General features: G+C 37.1%; 1 protein-coding gene across 2 annotated transcripts; it reads right to left on the minus strand.

The window, feature by feature from the left end:
- Positions 1-239: 239 nt before the first annotated feature.
- Positions 240-12,659, minus strand: fkbp8 (FKBP prolyl isomerase 8). Of its 2 annotated transcripts, XM_065246577.1 has the most exons (9): positions 12,560-12,659; positions 10,517-10,782; positions 8,990-9,159; positions 8,788-8,876; positions 7,665-7,885; positions 6,664-6,836; positions 6,401-6,478; positions 1,296-1,430; positions 240-1,116 (listed from the first exon to the last, which is right to left on the minus strand). In XM_065246577.1, exons 2-9 carry the CDS (start codon positions 10,767-10,769, stop codon positions 1,030-1,032), a joined length of 1,206 nt encoding a protein of 401 aa, XP_065102649.1. In that variant the 5' UTR covers positions 10,770-10,782; positions 12,560-12,659; the 3' UTR covers positions 240-1,029. The 2 variants fall into 2 exon arrangements, 1 of the variants encoding a protein (XP_065102649.1); XR_010525627.1 differs by lacking the exon at positions 240-1,116 and having other exon boundaries at positions 1,360-1,430; positions 6,401-6,581.
- Positions 12,660-13,655: the final 996 nt, after the last annotated feature.

Genomic DNA, 13,655 nt, shown 5'->3' on the forward strand with positions numbered 1-13,655 from the left:
TACGCCCCTGCCGACAATAGTGATGTAATTTAACATTTGCATACTGAATTGCAATTGCCCTCCCTTTTTTTTTAATCTATTTATATCGTGGATTGTGATTGGTCCTGTCTTCTTTGCATGCATTAATCATTTATACTGTACAGTAAACACAGCAAAGCGAACCTTATTTTCCAAGAAATGCAAATCTAGTTTCCATTAAAAGTTTCATTAGGAACTGCGATGAATAAAAATCAACTCTATGAACTCAAAGTGCAAAAGTTTATTTTAGGATGGAATACAACAAGGAATGTTGGAAGCTTCTAAGTCTACAAAACAGGAATGGGAAATCATTTTTTTAAAATGCACAGTGTGTTATACTAAATAAATAAATTGTACACTAAATGCTTATTATCGTGTACGAGCTGCAAAACATATAGCCAAAATGTCAATATGGCCTTTCAGGAATATCTTAGAGGTTTTCCAAAGTATAAATGAAGGGAAGTGACACATCTTTTGCGACTGCATGATATTCATCAACCTATAAATGAGAAGAAACTAAACACCAGCCACAACAACGTACCACATTGTAAGAACTGCTTGATTTCTTTAGTGTTAGAAAATAATAAAAGTAGATGCCTTTAGATACTGCAAAAGAAAAATACAATCATGTTCTTCAACGTTTGAAGACTTTTCACAAGCAAGTTTCAGTACCTTAAAATACGATACTGAACTTTACGAAAAGCGAGGTCTGTCGTTTTCTTTCTGAGTGAAATGCTGGACAATTTGCAACAAAACATAAACTCTATCCAGCGACTTGACATCCTACTGTACATAGATAAATTCTTCATTTTAACTAGGAACGTCTCTGTACATAAATATGAATTTTATAATATCTATTTCTCTGATCTTTCATGCTTGAAAGAGATTAACACCTTTTAAAATTACGATGAAATTTTATGAACTATTTGTTTCACGGGTCTGTAAGGTGTCTCCGGGATTTTGTTTGTCTTCTGCATCACCGCGTCGACCATCTTGTCACAGTGACTTCTGTTAATTTCTAGCTGCGATGACGACTGACAAAGCTACGCCTCCGATTGCGACAGCCGTGGCACCGAAGAGCCACTTCCAACTGAGACCCTAAAAAGACAAACATGTAAATTAACGTGACTTAACAAATGGGTAAGCGCATACTGGAGTGGTGTTTCGTTTGTAAATAACTAAACCCACTTCCTGTTGCGAAGATATGAAACCACATAAACAAACAGCTTAGTGTGAACTGTCTCAAATAGTTTAATAGGGACAGTTTATTCTCTCACCCATGAGGACTTGGCACGGTGTTTCTGCACACTGGCGTTCGTCGGGTTGCCCAGCATCTTTTTATACATGGCTTGTTCGGCACCTTTCTGCTCCGAGTGCTTCTTCACCAGCTTCGACAGCTCAGCGTGGATGGTCTGCCGAGAAGAGGGCAAAAAGTGAAATTTGTGTGTGGTGACGACAAAAAGCCAGCACACAGACACATTTGGGCAATCGCTGACAGAAACTGAACAAAAAATGAACAGTTCAAGATGTAAACAGCTTCATAGTTTCTCAATATTACCTAGAAGATAAAAGCAGAAGTGAAGAAATGTGGCTTGCACTAAAGAAATGTGGGTCATGCACGTATGGCTTACTATGAAATGCTTGTTTTTTACCCTTATATGACCTCCAAACAAGAAACTTGAGCTTCATTCTTTGCATTCCTAGGAAGCTTAAATCTACTATGTTCTCAGCCAGTGACATTGCAGTTACTCGTATTTACATTATAGACGATATATGATAATGTTATTTAAAAAAAAAAAAACAGAAGTCACATTTCATTATAGTCAGCACAAAGAAAAGATACAGGAATAAATCCCTTTTCACACCACCAGCAACTTTTCTCACTCTGTGTCTCCCATCTATTTAAATTGAGGCGACGTACTTAAATGTGGTTGTCTGGTTATAAACAAACAAGTAGTGTCTAGTACTGCAGTTAATGACGAGAGATGGATGAAGGGATCTCATTGGTAGTCGCTCCAGAAAGTCACTCATGATTTGCATACATTTAAACTTTTCGCTGGACATGCCCACACCAACAGTCACACTGCATAAAAAATATCCCATGTCCTTACTATTTAGTAGGCGAAATTCAGTATGTGAGGAGAGTAGTATGTCCGAATTCATATTATTAAAAAAAAACAGTAAACTGTAAAAAAAAATGCAGCATGAAGTTAAAACAACTTGGTTTTGGAATTAAATTCAACCTACTATTTTAAGTTTTAACCTGTGATAAGTTGACATAACTTATAAAAACAAGTTAAAATTGTATAACTTAATATTTTTAGTTAAAGCAACACTAAAGAGTTTTTGCTCTTTGCTCCCCCTACAGCCTGGAAGCGGAATGGTCCATCACCACTGCAAGTTTTTGTAGTTTTCACTTGAACTACAGGACCGCGACCCGACGGTTGGAAACTTCTTTGGTGCGGTTTTGGCCGATAGAGGCCTGCAAAGTGAATGTGCCATTCACCCTGAGTGGATGAAACGTTTTTGGAAACGTTATTTTAAGGTAAAAAAACTCTTTGGTAATGCTTTAAAGTAATAAAAATATATGTTGATTTGACAAAAATGCTGCATTTTTTTTTACAGTGATAGGTAAAAAATTCCCGGATGACCTACTACTTAATACGCATTTGATGGACACTTTACTATCCTGTGAGCCCCCGGGAGAGCCGAGGAGTCACCCAAATGAGAAAAACGAATAGAAGAGATGTTGTCATATTCAAAACTGTCAAAAAGCGGCAACACAACTTTATTTAAGTGTTAAAAATAAGAAAAACAGTTGTTCCTTGTAGTTAAATTACGCTTTTTTAACATCATCCCAGTTTACGACGCACTTTTTGTTATGACAATATGTGTCACGTGATGTATCAACACGGAGGATGTACTACGTCCAAATTTCATTTACACTATCCATATTCATACTATATAGCAACAGTTTTCAAACTCTGGGTCGGGACCACTGATCTATATAAATGACTGGATTGCGCATAGAACGCTTAACGCAACAGTGTGAGGTGAATCCAGCGCAGAGTTCGAAGGCCATCTTGGTATGCCCAACCGGCAAAGGGCGTCATTGACTTAAATTCAAAATCATGATCTAAATTCACCCGGTTTACAGTGTATCAGTCACACAAGATTAATTTTTTGTATATGTGTAGGTAAATTAATCGTTACTTCTGGTGTTATTTGCAATGTTTATGTTTTAATAGGGCAGGATAACGGTACATTCACACGGGGCGTAAGCGTTAACGCTTAACGGAAGGCTTGTCCGAAGCGTGGCCAACAGCCAATCACTGTGGCCGCAACACAAGCTCCGGTCTTCCATAAACCTAATTGGCTGGCTCTGCCTAGGTCATTTGCATAAGGCCATATGATTGGCTGACGCACGCGTTGCCGCTTGAAAAGTTGAGAAATGTTCAACTTCTGCCGCGAGCAACGGCACTGACGCGGCGCCGACGGATCCACATTTCAGTTCCCCAACGCTTGACGTCACCCATTAAAAGTGATTGGGAAACGTCAACGCTTACATCCCGTGTGAATGCGCCGTCAGGGATAAAAAAAAAACCTTTAATGTAATTGTCTGCTGCAATCTGTTAACGAGCACGTTTGTCGTTAATAAGAAATATGCTGTGGGCTGTCCGCTGATCTGATCCTGATACTGTAATGAAGATCATAAATGTATAGTTACTTACTGTTTAAAATGCAAAAATGTACAACTTTTAGTAAATCAGGGTTCCCACACCTTAGTTAACTTTAAATTCAAGGACGTTTTTTAGGACTTTCAGGTCCAATACCCTCAAATTCAAGGACTAAACGTGGGGACACATTTAAAGTAAGAGCAAGGTTACATTGTGTTACCTTTTAAGATACATTGTTACAGTTCCCTTTCGAGGGAACTTGCGCTGTCTGAATGTGTATATCAAATTCAACCAATGGTGAGGCTTAACAACAAAGACAGGGTGACGCAGGAGCCAGGAAGTATATCGCTATCTGAAATATTGCCAAAGAAGCCATTAAAGGGATCCAGGAAGTATGGAAAGGGAGACGCAGCCCCTCGTTACCTTCTCAGGGAACCCAGACTTAGTATAATCACAATGTTAGTGTCATTGTAGCGAAATGACTAGCAGTTCGGTCAGGCTGCAAAAGACGTCATTTCAACTTACGCCACACACTCCATTGCTCTGATTGGTCATAGGTCTATCCAATTGAGTGCAGAGGCATTTTTTGGTTGAGACACGCCTCATAATCATAGCCCAATGGAGCGGTATCAGTATCAAATTCCGACTAAAATTGAGTATGACAACGTCAGGCTAGTAAAGAAGTGTTTTATCATTAAAATCAGATAACGTCCATTGATTTTATACAATTTTTGGGCATACCAATATGGCGGCGCAGTGGCTTCACAATTGTGACGTCATGCGCAATCCAGTCATTTATATAGATCAGTGGTCGGGACCCACTTGTGGGTGTGTTTAGTTCAATTAATGACTAGCAATGACCATAATATTGATATGATACAGTATAAATTATTTTGCTATTTCAATTGAACTTACATTTTATTAATAAAATGACAAGGAAAATAAAAACTACTCAATTACAAAGAGATCAAATGTATATTTTTCTCATATTTTCATTTAAAGGAACAGTATGTAGGATTGTGGCCAAAAATGGTACTGCAATCACAAAACTTGTGGTCAAAACTGGTATTGCAATTACACAACTGGTGGCCAATACACAACATGACAACATAAACATCAGTTGAGGGCTGCAACTCCACTTTTTATATGACAATATCCTGGCCAGACCACTGTTGTCAGTGATATAAGTATTTGAAATGAAAATGATATCTTTATGTCTAGTGACATATCAGGGCCATTTTATGATTAATTGATATAAATTTCTTTCATACAGTTCCAAAAATATGTTGGTGGGTCATGAGATAGATTATACCTAGCAAAATCACCAGTGTTAAATCTACACTGCTGTAGTTTATATGGGAAACACCTGCATGTGAGTGCATGGCAAAATGAAAACTTTGGGAACCACTGCTATATAGGACGTACGGTTTTAACGGTCGATGAGTAGGTACTTCATCAAATTCGGCACGTTGTCTCACAGTATGCGATTTTGGACGCAGGGTCACCGTGACTCGTTTCACCAGAAGCTGCCAAGCTTCAAGTCTGAACAGGGCTTTAAAATTATTATATTTTGTGAAACACTTTCCTGCTGTAATTTCCAGTCTCTACCCTATTTCAGGTTCATATAGTTTGAAAAGTCTAATTCATTTTAATCATGTTACAACAAATATGTTAAAATACAGAATCACCAATTTATTGAATGCTTTTTCAATATATTTAATATATTTTTTATCAACACATTTTTATCAATCTTTGCAATGATTTGTGGAATGTGTACTTTCAAGTGTCTTCAGTCAACATATTACACGATAGCCTGTCATTTCGTATAATAACTTGTAAAATGTAATTACTTAATGACTAACACCAATAGCAGCAAACAAATTCAAAGACTATTAGATCGAATTAAGGAATGCTATACTGGAGCCTCTGTCAAGGCCAGACACATGAGAACAAGGGGGTGTATACGTGCAGACGTGGGTGGGTTGGCAGTGATAGGACGCTCATAGAGCAGTCAGATGGTAGGACACAGGGAATCTCATCCGTCTGCCTGTGTAAGCAAAGCAGGGGAACGCTGCTTTAGATATGGCAAGTGTACTGTGGGACCTGGCTATTTTTAGACATGGACAGAAATAAGATCCTGGGACTTTGCGAACACTATGTTCTGTCTTCCTTTTGGACAGTGTGCATTTGGGAGTCTGCAGTGCCATCTGTTGATTATAGTGGGGAATGCAAGTGTAGTTTATACTAGATTTTTGTATAAAGATTATGTCGAGATAATTAACTACAAAATTTTTACAGCTAAAACATCCATTTATAAGCTTATATCAAAGAGACTGGAACAAGTTTAAGCATTCCTATACTATGAATAGGAGACAATGCAAAATTTGAGAGACGATGCAAGGGCCGCCTTTCAGTTTAAAGAACCAGTCAATAATCGATAAAGACGCTTGCTAACACAGAATCTAAAAAAAACTCAAAAAAGTTTTTTGTGTGTAATTTATGCTTAAGAAGCTAAAGTTATTATGATATAGTTGGAAGTGTTGGTCAAAAATATGTTGTTTTATTGCAATTTTAGAGATATCACTCTTTCCCCATAGCAAACATGGCCGCATAGTGGCGCAACTTGACCAAAGGGACTTTGGTTACATCTTTCTCAGTCATCTGTGATATTATCATGTTTTATTTTTTTCAAATCTTAGTATTACCTTGTTACTGGGCTCTAACTTCAAGGCCATCTTCAAAGTTCTGATGGCTTCGGCAATCTCGCCTTGCAGAGCAAGTACCTGCGGACAATACACACATCATATGTCAGTGGTTTCTAATCTCAGCACACCTAAATCTCTTCCTGTTTTCCCCATCAAGGTTTATGTTTCCCCGACCGCCAATCTAAATGGAACCAAACAGACAAAAGTCATGACTATTTAATGAGAGCGAGTGAAAATTATATGTTCGGAACCCGGAAACCAACCTTGCCTTTGCGAAACAGGGCTTTGACATTGTCTGGCTCGTGTGCCAGGACGGAGACGCAAGATCGTAACGCAGCATCATAGTGGTCTAGCTTGAGTTGAGCGGCGGCCATGTTGTTGAGACATTTCACCTTCATATCCAAAAGCTCGTCTTCTTCTTGTTGACTGATGTCCACTGAGATAAAAGATATGTTATAAGTCAGGGTTCCCACATCTTAGTTAACTTCAAATTCAAGGACCTTTCAAGGATTTATTTTCCAGGTCCAGCTCAAATTCAAGGACTAAATGTGGGGACACATTTCAAGTGAGAGCAAGGTTACATCAAGTTATGTTTTAAGATACAGCGCTGCGTCACTGCGGTGACACTTTGGGACGCCTCCGGGGGTAAGTGCGTCTGAATGTGTATATCAAATTCAACCAATGGTGAGGCTTAACGACAAAGACAGGTTGATGCGAGAGCCAGGAAGTATATCTCTATCTGAAATATTGCCAATAAGACGGTTTTACAGGGGCACAGGAAGTATGGCAAGGGAGACGCAGCGTCACGTTCCCTAAGAAGGGAATACTACACTACACAGGGAATAATATGAAGGTTTTTTTCCAAAAAACTTCTTACATAAAAGAGATTCAAGCACTTTCCTGTATCTATGTATGTATATTTTCAAAAACTTCCCATGGCATTGAATTGTTTCCCCCAGATTCACAAACTTTCAAGGATTTCAAGGACCCGTGGGAACCCTAATAAGTGCATGCATGCTATGCCAAAAAATACATTCTTATGATTTATCAAATTTTCATTTTTTGGGTGAACTATTTCTTTAATATATCATTATCTTATTTTTGATGGAGGTGGCATTTTGTGACTAAATACCCCTAATTTTAAACATTTTGAAAAAATATAGCATAGCTTACTGAAATGAACGCTCTACAAAATGAGCACAGGGTTGTTTATATCATTATTCATTTATTAGCATGTCAATTTTGAGAATACACGACCCCTCACCTCTGGAGCTTGCTTCTGTTATCTGTAGTGCAATTCCATACGAGTTAACAGCAAAGGCATAGTCGCCACGCTGATAGTGGACGTTTCCTCTCTCTCTCTTTCTATTGGCCAGGTTAATTTTCTCAGAGGGCGACATGAGCTCCAGGTCCGGCGCATCAGCTTTCGACAACAGCTGGACCTCCAGCGTGAGATCAGCATCAGGGGGAACAGCTGGTGAAGAGCTGATAGAGGAGATGTACAAACCGGGTTATGCGCTACGTGACAGGAAAAATAACATCATCTGGTAAAAACTACCTGAAACTGAACACACTTGTATGTGTGTGCGCTGTAGCAGATATCATACATTCACATCAATGGAAAGCATATTTACACTGTCTGAATTGTTCCATTTCCCCTACATAGTGCACACTGCCAACATAAGAACTAGTAAATTTATTATTATTTTTATGAATCATTTAGCTTAATTGAATTACTATTATAATTTTTTTTGTTTTACTTTTAATGTTGACCTATAACATCAACTCCTGTCCAGGGACAACAGATGTAAATTAGCCTTGTGGCTAAAATCTGGTCCAATTATATATTGTGCATTGTCCCTGTCAAATAACATAAATAAATAAATAAATATTAACTGTCTCATTTCAGGCGCAATTGTTTTGCAAAATAAGACCCTTATGCCTCGTTTGGGATCGTTTAGATACCAAATTTAAACTGCATTGAAACTGTAAACTTGTGGGGTCCAATAAAGTCTATTAAAATGAGAAATATGTATATGTATGTATATATATGTATAAGTATATATATGTGTATATATATATATATATATGTGTATATATATGTGTGTGTGTTTGTGTGTGTGTGTGTGTGTGTGTGTGTGTGTGTGTGTGTGTGTGTGTGTATATATGCATATCAAGCAATCAATTATAAAGAAAAGTAAAAAAGGACCAAATTTGATTTTATGTTGTTTTAAGACATGCTTACCAGAAGGGGGGAATAATCTGTGCTTTATGGAGGTACAGAATCTATTATATCTATTATCATATATAGTACGAAATCATTAATGTTTACAATAAAGTATCCAAAGTAATTTTGTAATTGTGTCCGATTGGCATCGTATACTAACCTTCCAAGAGCACCATATGCGTATTTAGCAGTAGCTTCAACCAGAGCCTTTTCACTGGTTTCCATCAACTGCACAGTGAGATCCAGAGCCTACAAATGACGACAACAACAGACATGTTTACAAAATTAATATTGTAATTTCGGATATCTGGAGGTCCTTGTGGTCACACGACACAGAAGATGGGATCAGAAAATAAATGTACCTGGATGACATCCCCATCACCAAGAGTGAAAGATAAGTTTGGCTGCTCTTCTACGACGGTTCCATCTGTGAGAGTGGTTTTAAGATGAATAGTGACGTTTTGGCCTCTCTGAGGTCTGCTGTCTGGACCTGTACCCGGTTCCAGAACCTTCTTTCTGAGCTGTCCATTTCCTGTACAGTGACAAAGATAAAATCTTAAATATCTAAGAATGAAAACTATTTCATCTTTAAAGGGATAGTTCGGCCAAAAATGATATTAAACCCATGATTTACTCACCCCCAAGCTGTCCGAGTTGCATATGTCCATCGTTTTTCAGACAAACACATTTTTGGATATTTTAGAAAATGTTTTAGATCTTTCAGTTGATTAAATGTAAAGTTACGGGGTCCACGACCTTCAAGTCCAAAAAAAGTGCGTCCATCCTTCACAAATGAAATCCAAACAGCTCCAGGATGATAAACAAAGGTCTTCTGAGGGTAATCCGCGCGGTGTTGTTGTAGAAATATCCATATTTAAATCTTTATTAATGTAATTAACTACCTTCCGGTAGCGCCGCCATCTTAGTCACGTCCGCATTCAGGAGAGAGTATTAGCGTAGTGTACGAACTTTTCTTAGTGACGTATGACACATTCGGAGGGCGGGGGCACAGAACAGCAGCAGAGTAGCCTCCGTAGGCTGCGTAAGCTCTCATCCTGAATGCGGACGCGACTAAGATGGCGGCGCTACCGTAAGGTATTTATTTACCTTAATAAAGTTTTAAATATGGATATTTCTACAACAACACTGCACGGATACCCTCAGAAGACCTTTGTTTATCATCCTGGAGCCATTTGGATTTCATTTGTGAAGGATGGACGCACTTTTTTTGGACTTGAAGGTCGTGGACCCCGTAACATTACATTTAATCAACTGAAAGATCTAAAACATTTTCTAAAATATCCGAAAATGTGTTTGTCTGAAAAACGATGGACATATGCAACTCGGACAGCTTGGGGGTGAGTAAATCATGGGTTTAATATCATTTTTGGCCGAACTATCCCTTTAACTCCTATCATTTTTGACCCATATGACTTTCTATTGTTGAACACAAAACATGTGAGGCAACACTGATGACTTAAACAGATAGTTCACCCAAAAATGAAAATGTTGTCTTTATTTTATTAAAACATGTTTAAATAGACCCTTCGTAGCTGTGAGCAAAAATTAGCAGTTCTTAAATGCAAAAGAGTTTATCTCTGCACAAAATGGCAGTGCCGTGGTCAGACAGTGCAGATTAAAGGGTGGTATTATCCCCTACTGACATCACAAGGGGAGCGAAATTTCAATGATCTATTTTTTTGAATGGTTTACAAAAACGAAGTAACTATGTAGCTCTATTTCACATTTTCTATGTTGATAGAAGCACTGGGGACCCAATTATAGTGCTTAAACATGGAAAAAGTCAGATTTTCATGATATGTCTCCTTTATAATGTCTGTCTAGTGAATCTAGCCCTAAGCTACTGAACACAATAGCATACCCAGTACCTAAAACATCCAGCCACTCTTCTGGTTCTGTAGAAGGCGCTTGGTCTGCATTTGCATCTGGTTTTGTGGATTTCTTCCCCCCACCTGCATCTTCTAAAGGTGGGAGGTCTTCGTCCACATTATCGTCCATGTTTTCTAGCATCTCAAAGTCTTCCCCGCTGTCCAACAAAGATGCATGCCCTGATTTTTTACCCAACACCGTTGCCTCCCTGTTATCACCGGCAGAGTCGTTCACATCCTTGCTGTCGGCCATCTGGTCTTAAACTCTATGAAAGAAAAAAGAGAAATGACAGGTTTAGATTGATGAAACAGAATGAAAAACAAAATGAAACTTATCATGATTGTGAAAATGTACAACTGAAGGACTCTGGATAACTATAGACTGTCACTGCAGATGATTTATACATGTTACACATGTAAAATTTGTGATCCTGTCTGTGAAATTCTGGTTAAAGTGAGATCACAGTTTTTGCATCAACATTGATTTCTTTCTTTGACATGATCTTACTCAGTCAATATTAAAAATATCAAGGTTATATTTTCACAGAATGATCTTTACATTATATGGGATGATTTTATGTAGAAAATAGTATATAACTAAAAATAAAACTTTGGCTAAGTTTTTATCCACATTATTTTTGAACGCTAAAGTAAAAGATGTGACGTATTTCCCTTTTTTGTGCGAGACGTCCGTTTCAATATCCAGACAGTAGAAAACAATGTCGTGGGAGCATGCATAAAACATGATTTAAACAGTCATGGTAAAAATTTACACCTGCCATGTATAACCCAGTGGGAGGATGAATGAAGAAGTGGCCTGATATATCATATGCAATACTACTACTATTACTATTAGCGTTAGTGGCTCATCACCAGAAGTCTAACACAAAGGAAAAATATACTGGTGCAAAATGACTAAAACCAGTGCAAAAGTACTGCCCCCTCCTACCTTTTGTTTAATGTTAATACATTTCCTCACAAGTTGTCAGAAGCTCTTAACTTTGCAAAGTTTTGCAAAGTCTGTCAATGAGAAGGTCAACCTGTAACCTTAGATGGGTCAAACTTAACATGGAAAACAGAAAACAGCCCACATTATTTGCTGAAGGCACAAAGCAGCTCTGATTTTTAAACTTGACCATTTCTGTAAATCATTGACAAAATCTTATATAAACAGTTAGCCGATCTGCAGAATGGTATAAGTGATATTGTAAATTATAACCAGTATTTCTAAAAAAATAACTTTAATTGTTTATATTTAAAAGGCGCTTTTAACCAAAGTGATATATGTGTGTTCCTAATAATCAAACCCTTGACCTTTGCGTTGCAAACGCAATGGCATACCAATGCCGTACAAATCCCCTTATTAATGTATTTAATAAAGTCCTTAAGTATGACAAATAATCTTTATAAAGAATCCAACTGTCTGTGAATGAGAATGGCCATAAATTGCATGCATCACTTTATGCATTTCAAAATATTACGTAGCTTACGTACAGTAAAAAATACCTATATTCATGCCATGCGTTTAAATGGCACTTATAAGAACATGGTTTATATCTGAAAAACATTCGTTTTACATATAAAATTTTTTAGTTTTTATGTATTAAATTACTAGTATAACGCTAGATATGGTAAAAAGCCTGTTATTTAATATTTAACTAGTACAGAAATAAATCTTCTTAAAAAGTGACAGTATTTTGAATGCAAGTTACATGTTTATGCTAATATCATGTCGTAATATACCAATGTTAACAACCTTACCATACTGCGCTGTATAATAAGATTTTCCAAGAGTGTCGTCTCAGATAAGCAGATTAAGTGATTACATTTATAAATCAATTAAACCAACTGTGTGCATTTCTAGAAACAGAAGTATTTCCAGAACGTTCCAGCAACTTTGCTCGCGTGTAAAGGCTCTCCACGCGCTAAAAGTTTCTGACTAACGTTACTAACAGCGTGTCGACATAAGTCTTTCGTGCTTGTTTATATGCTTTAATTGTATTAAAAGTGTCCCGAAACATGAAAATATGTGGGAATACTCACATCTGTGTGTGGGAATATCTTCTCAGAGACGTGCAGCAACAACTTTGACATCAAAACAAGAATCAATCAGTGCAACTTCCGGGTAGAGCTAAAGGTCAAGTCGACAAAATTCAAAATAAAAGTCACGCCGTCAAGGTCGCTCCAATGACTGCAGGGACTTGTAATTTGTAATGACATTTTTAAATGCATTTACTCGTGTATTTTAACAATTATAAAGGACCTCAGCTCGAACACATTTAAGTGTTTCATATGGGACAAGAATCTAGTTCCCTTAAAAAACAAAACTGAAACACATAAAATATCAAATTACATTTATTATTGATGCAATCATTTCTTTTTGATAAGCAAATTTTGTTTGTTTTTTCTCTTTCAGTCTAAAGAAACTTTACAATATAAAGAAACATACAAAGGACATATTTACCTACACAAGACACCTAAGGCCCTAGGGACAATGATCTGAGCTAACCTACTATGAAATACAAAGCAAACCCAATGTGACAGACTGCTTCATATTGAATACTGTCATGTTGCAAGAAAGGACAACGAAAATTACAGATTTTCTCTCATTCCCTCATATCACCCTTCCTGCTCCATAATATACATTTCCTTTTCAAAACATCTTCCTAATGTTACAATATAATACATCACAACAGAAGAGCAGAGATGGCCGACAATTGTATATTTGAAACCCAAAAGAGGATCAGTAAAAGTAACCAAGAATTTTCATAGTTTCAACGTTTCTTGTCGAAAATACTTCCTTAAGGTTAACTGATTTGATGTAAATAGCTAAAATGATGTAAATAAAAAAAGAGCATATTGGTTTATTTCATTTGTGAACATATGCTGGTGTGTGTGTGTGTTTTAACACACAACACAAGCCATTTTTTCACACCAACATAATCTTTGAGGAATTCAGGGTTTGATTAAAGTTAAGTTGCTTATTTCTGAAGAAATATTGCAAAACATTTTGAAAAAAAAAGGATTTACAATAAAGAATGACCATTGATCTACATTTTCTTTTTACAGCAAAAGCATCTCTTTAAAATACAAAAACACAAACAGAATCTTTATAACTTATTTTCAGCTACTCATTGGT

This window comes from Paramisgurnus dabryanus, chromosome 24, assembly GCF_030506205.2.
Source record: "Paramisgurnus dabryanus chromosome 24, PD_genome_1.1, whole genome shotgun sequence".
Lineage (NCBI taxonomy): Eukaryota > Metazoa > Chordata > Actinopteri > Cypriniformes > Cobitidae > Paramisgurnus > Paramisgurnus dabryanus.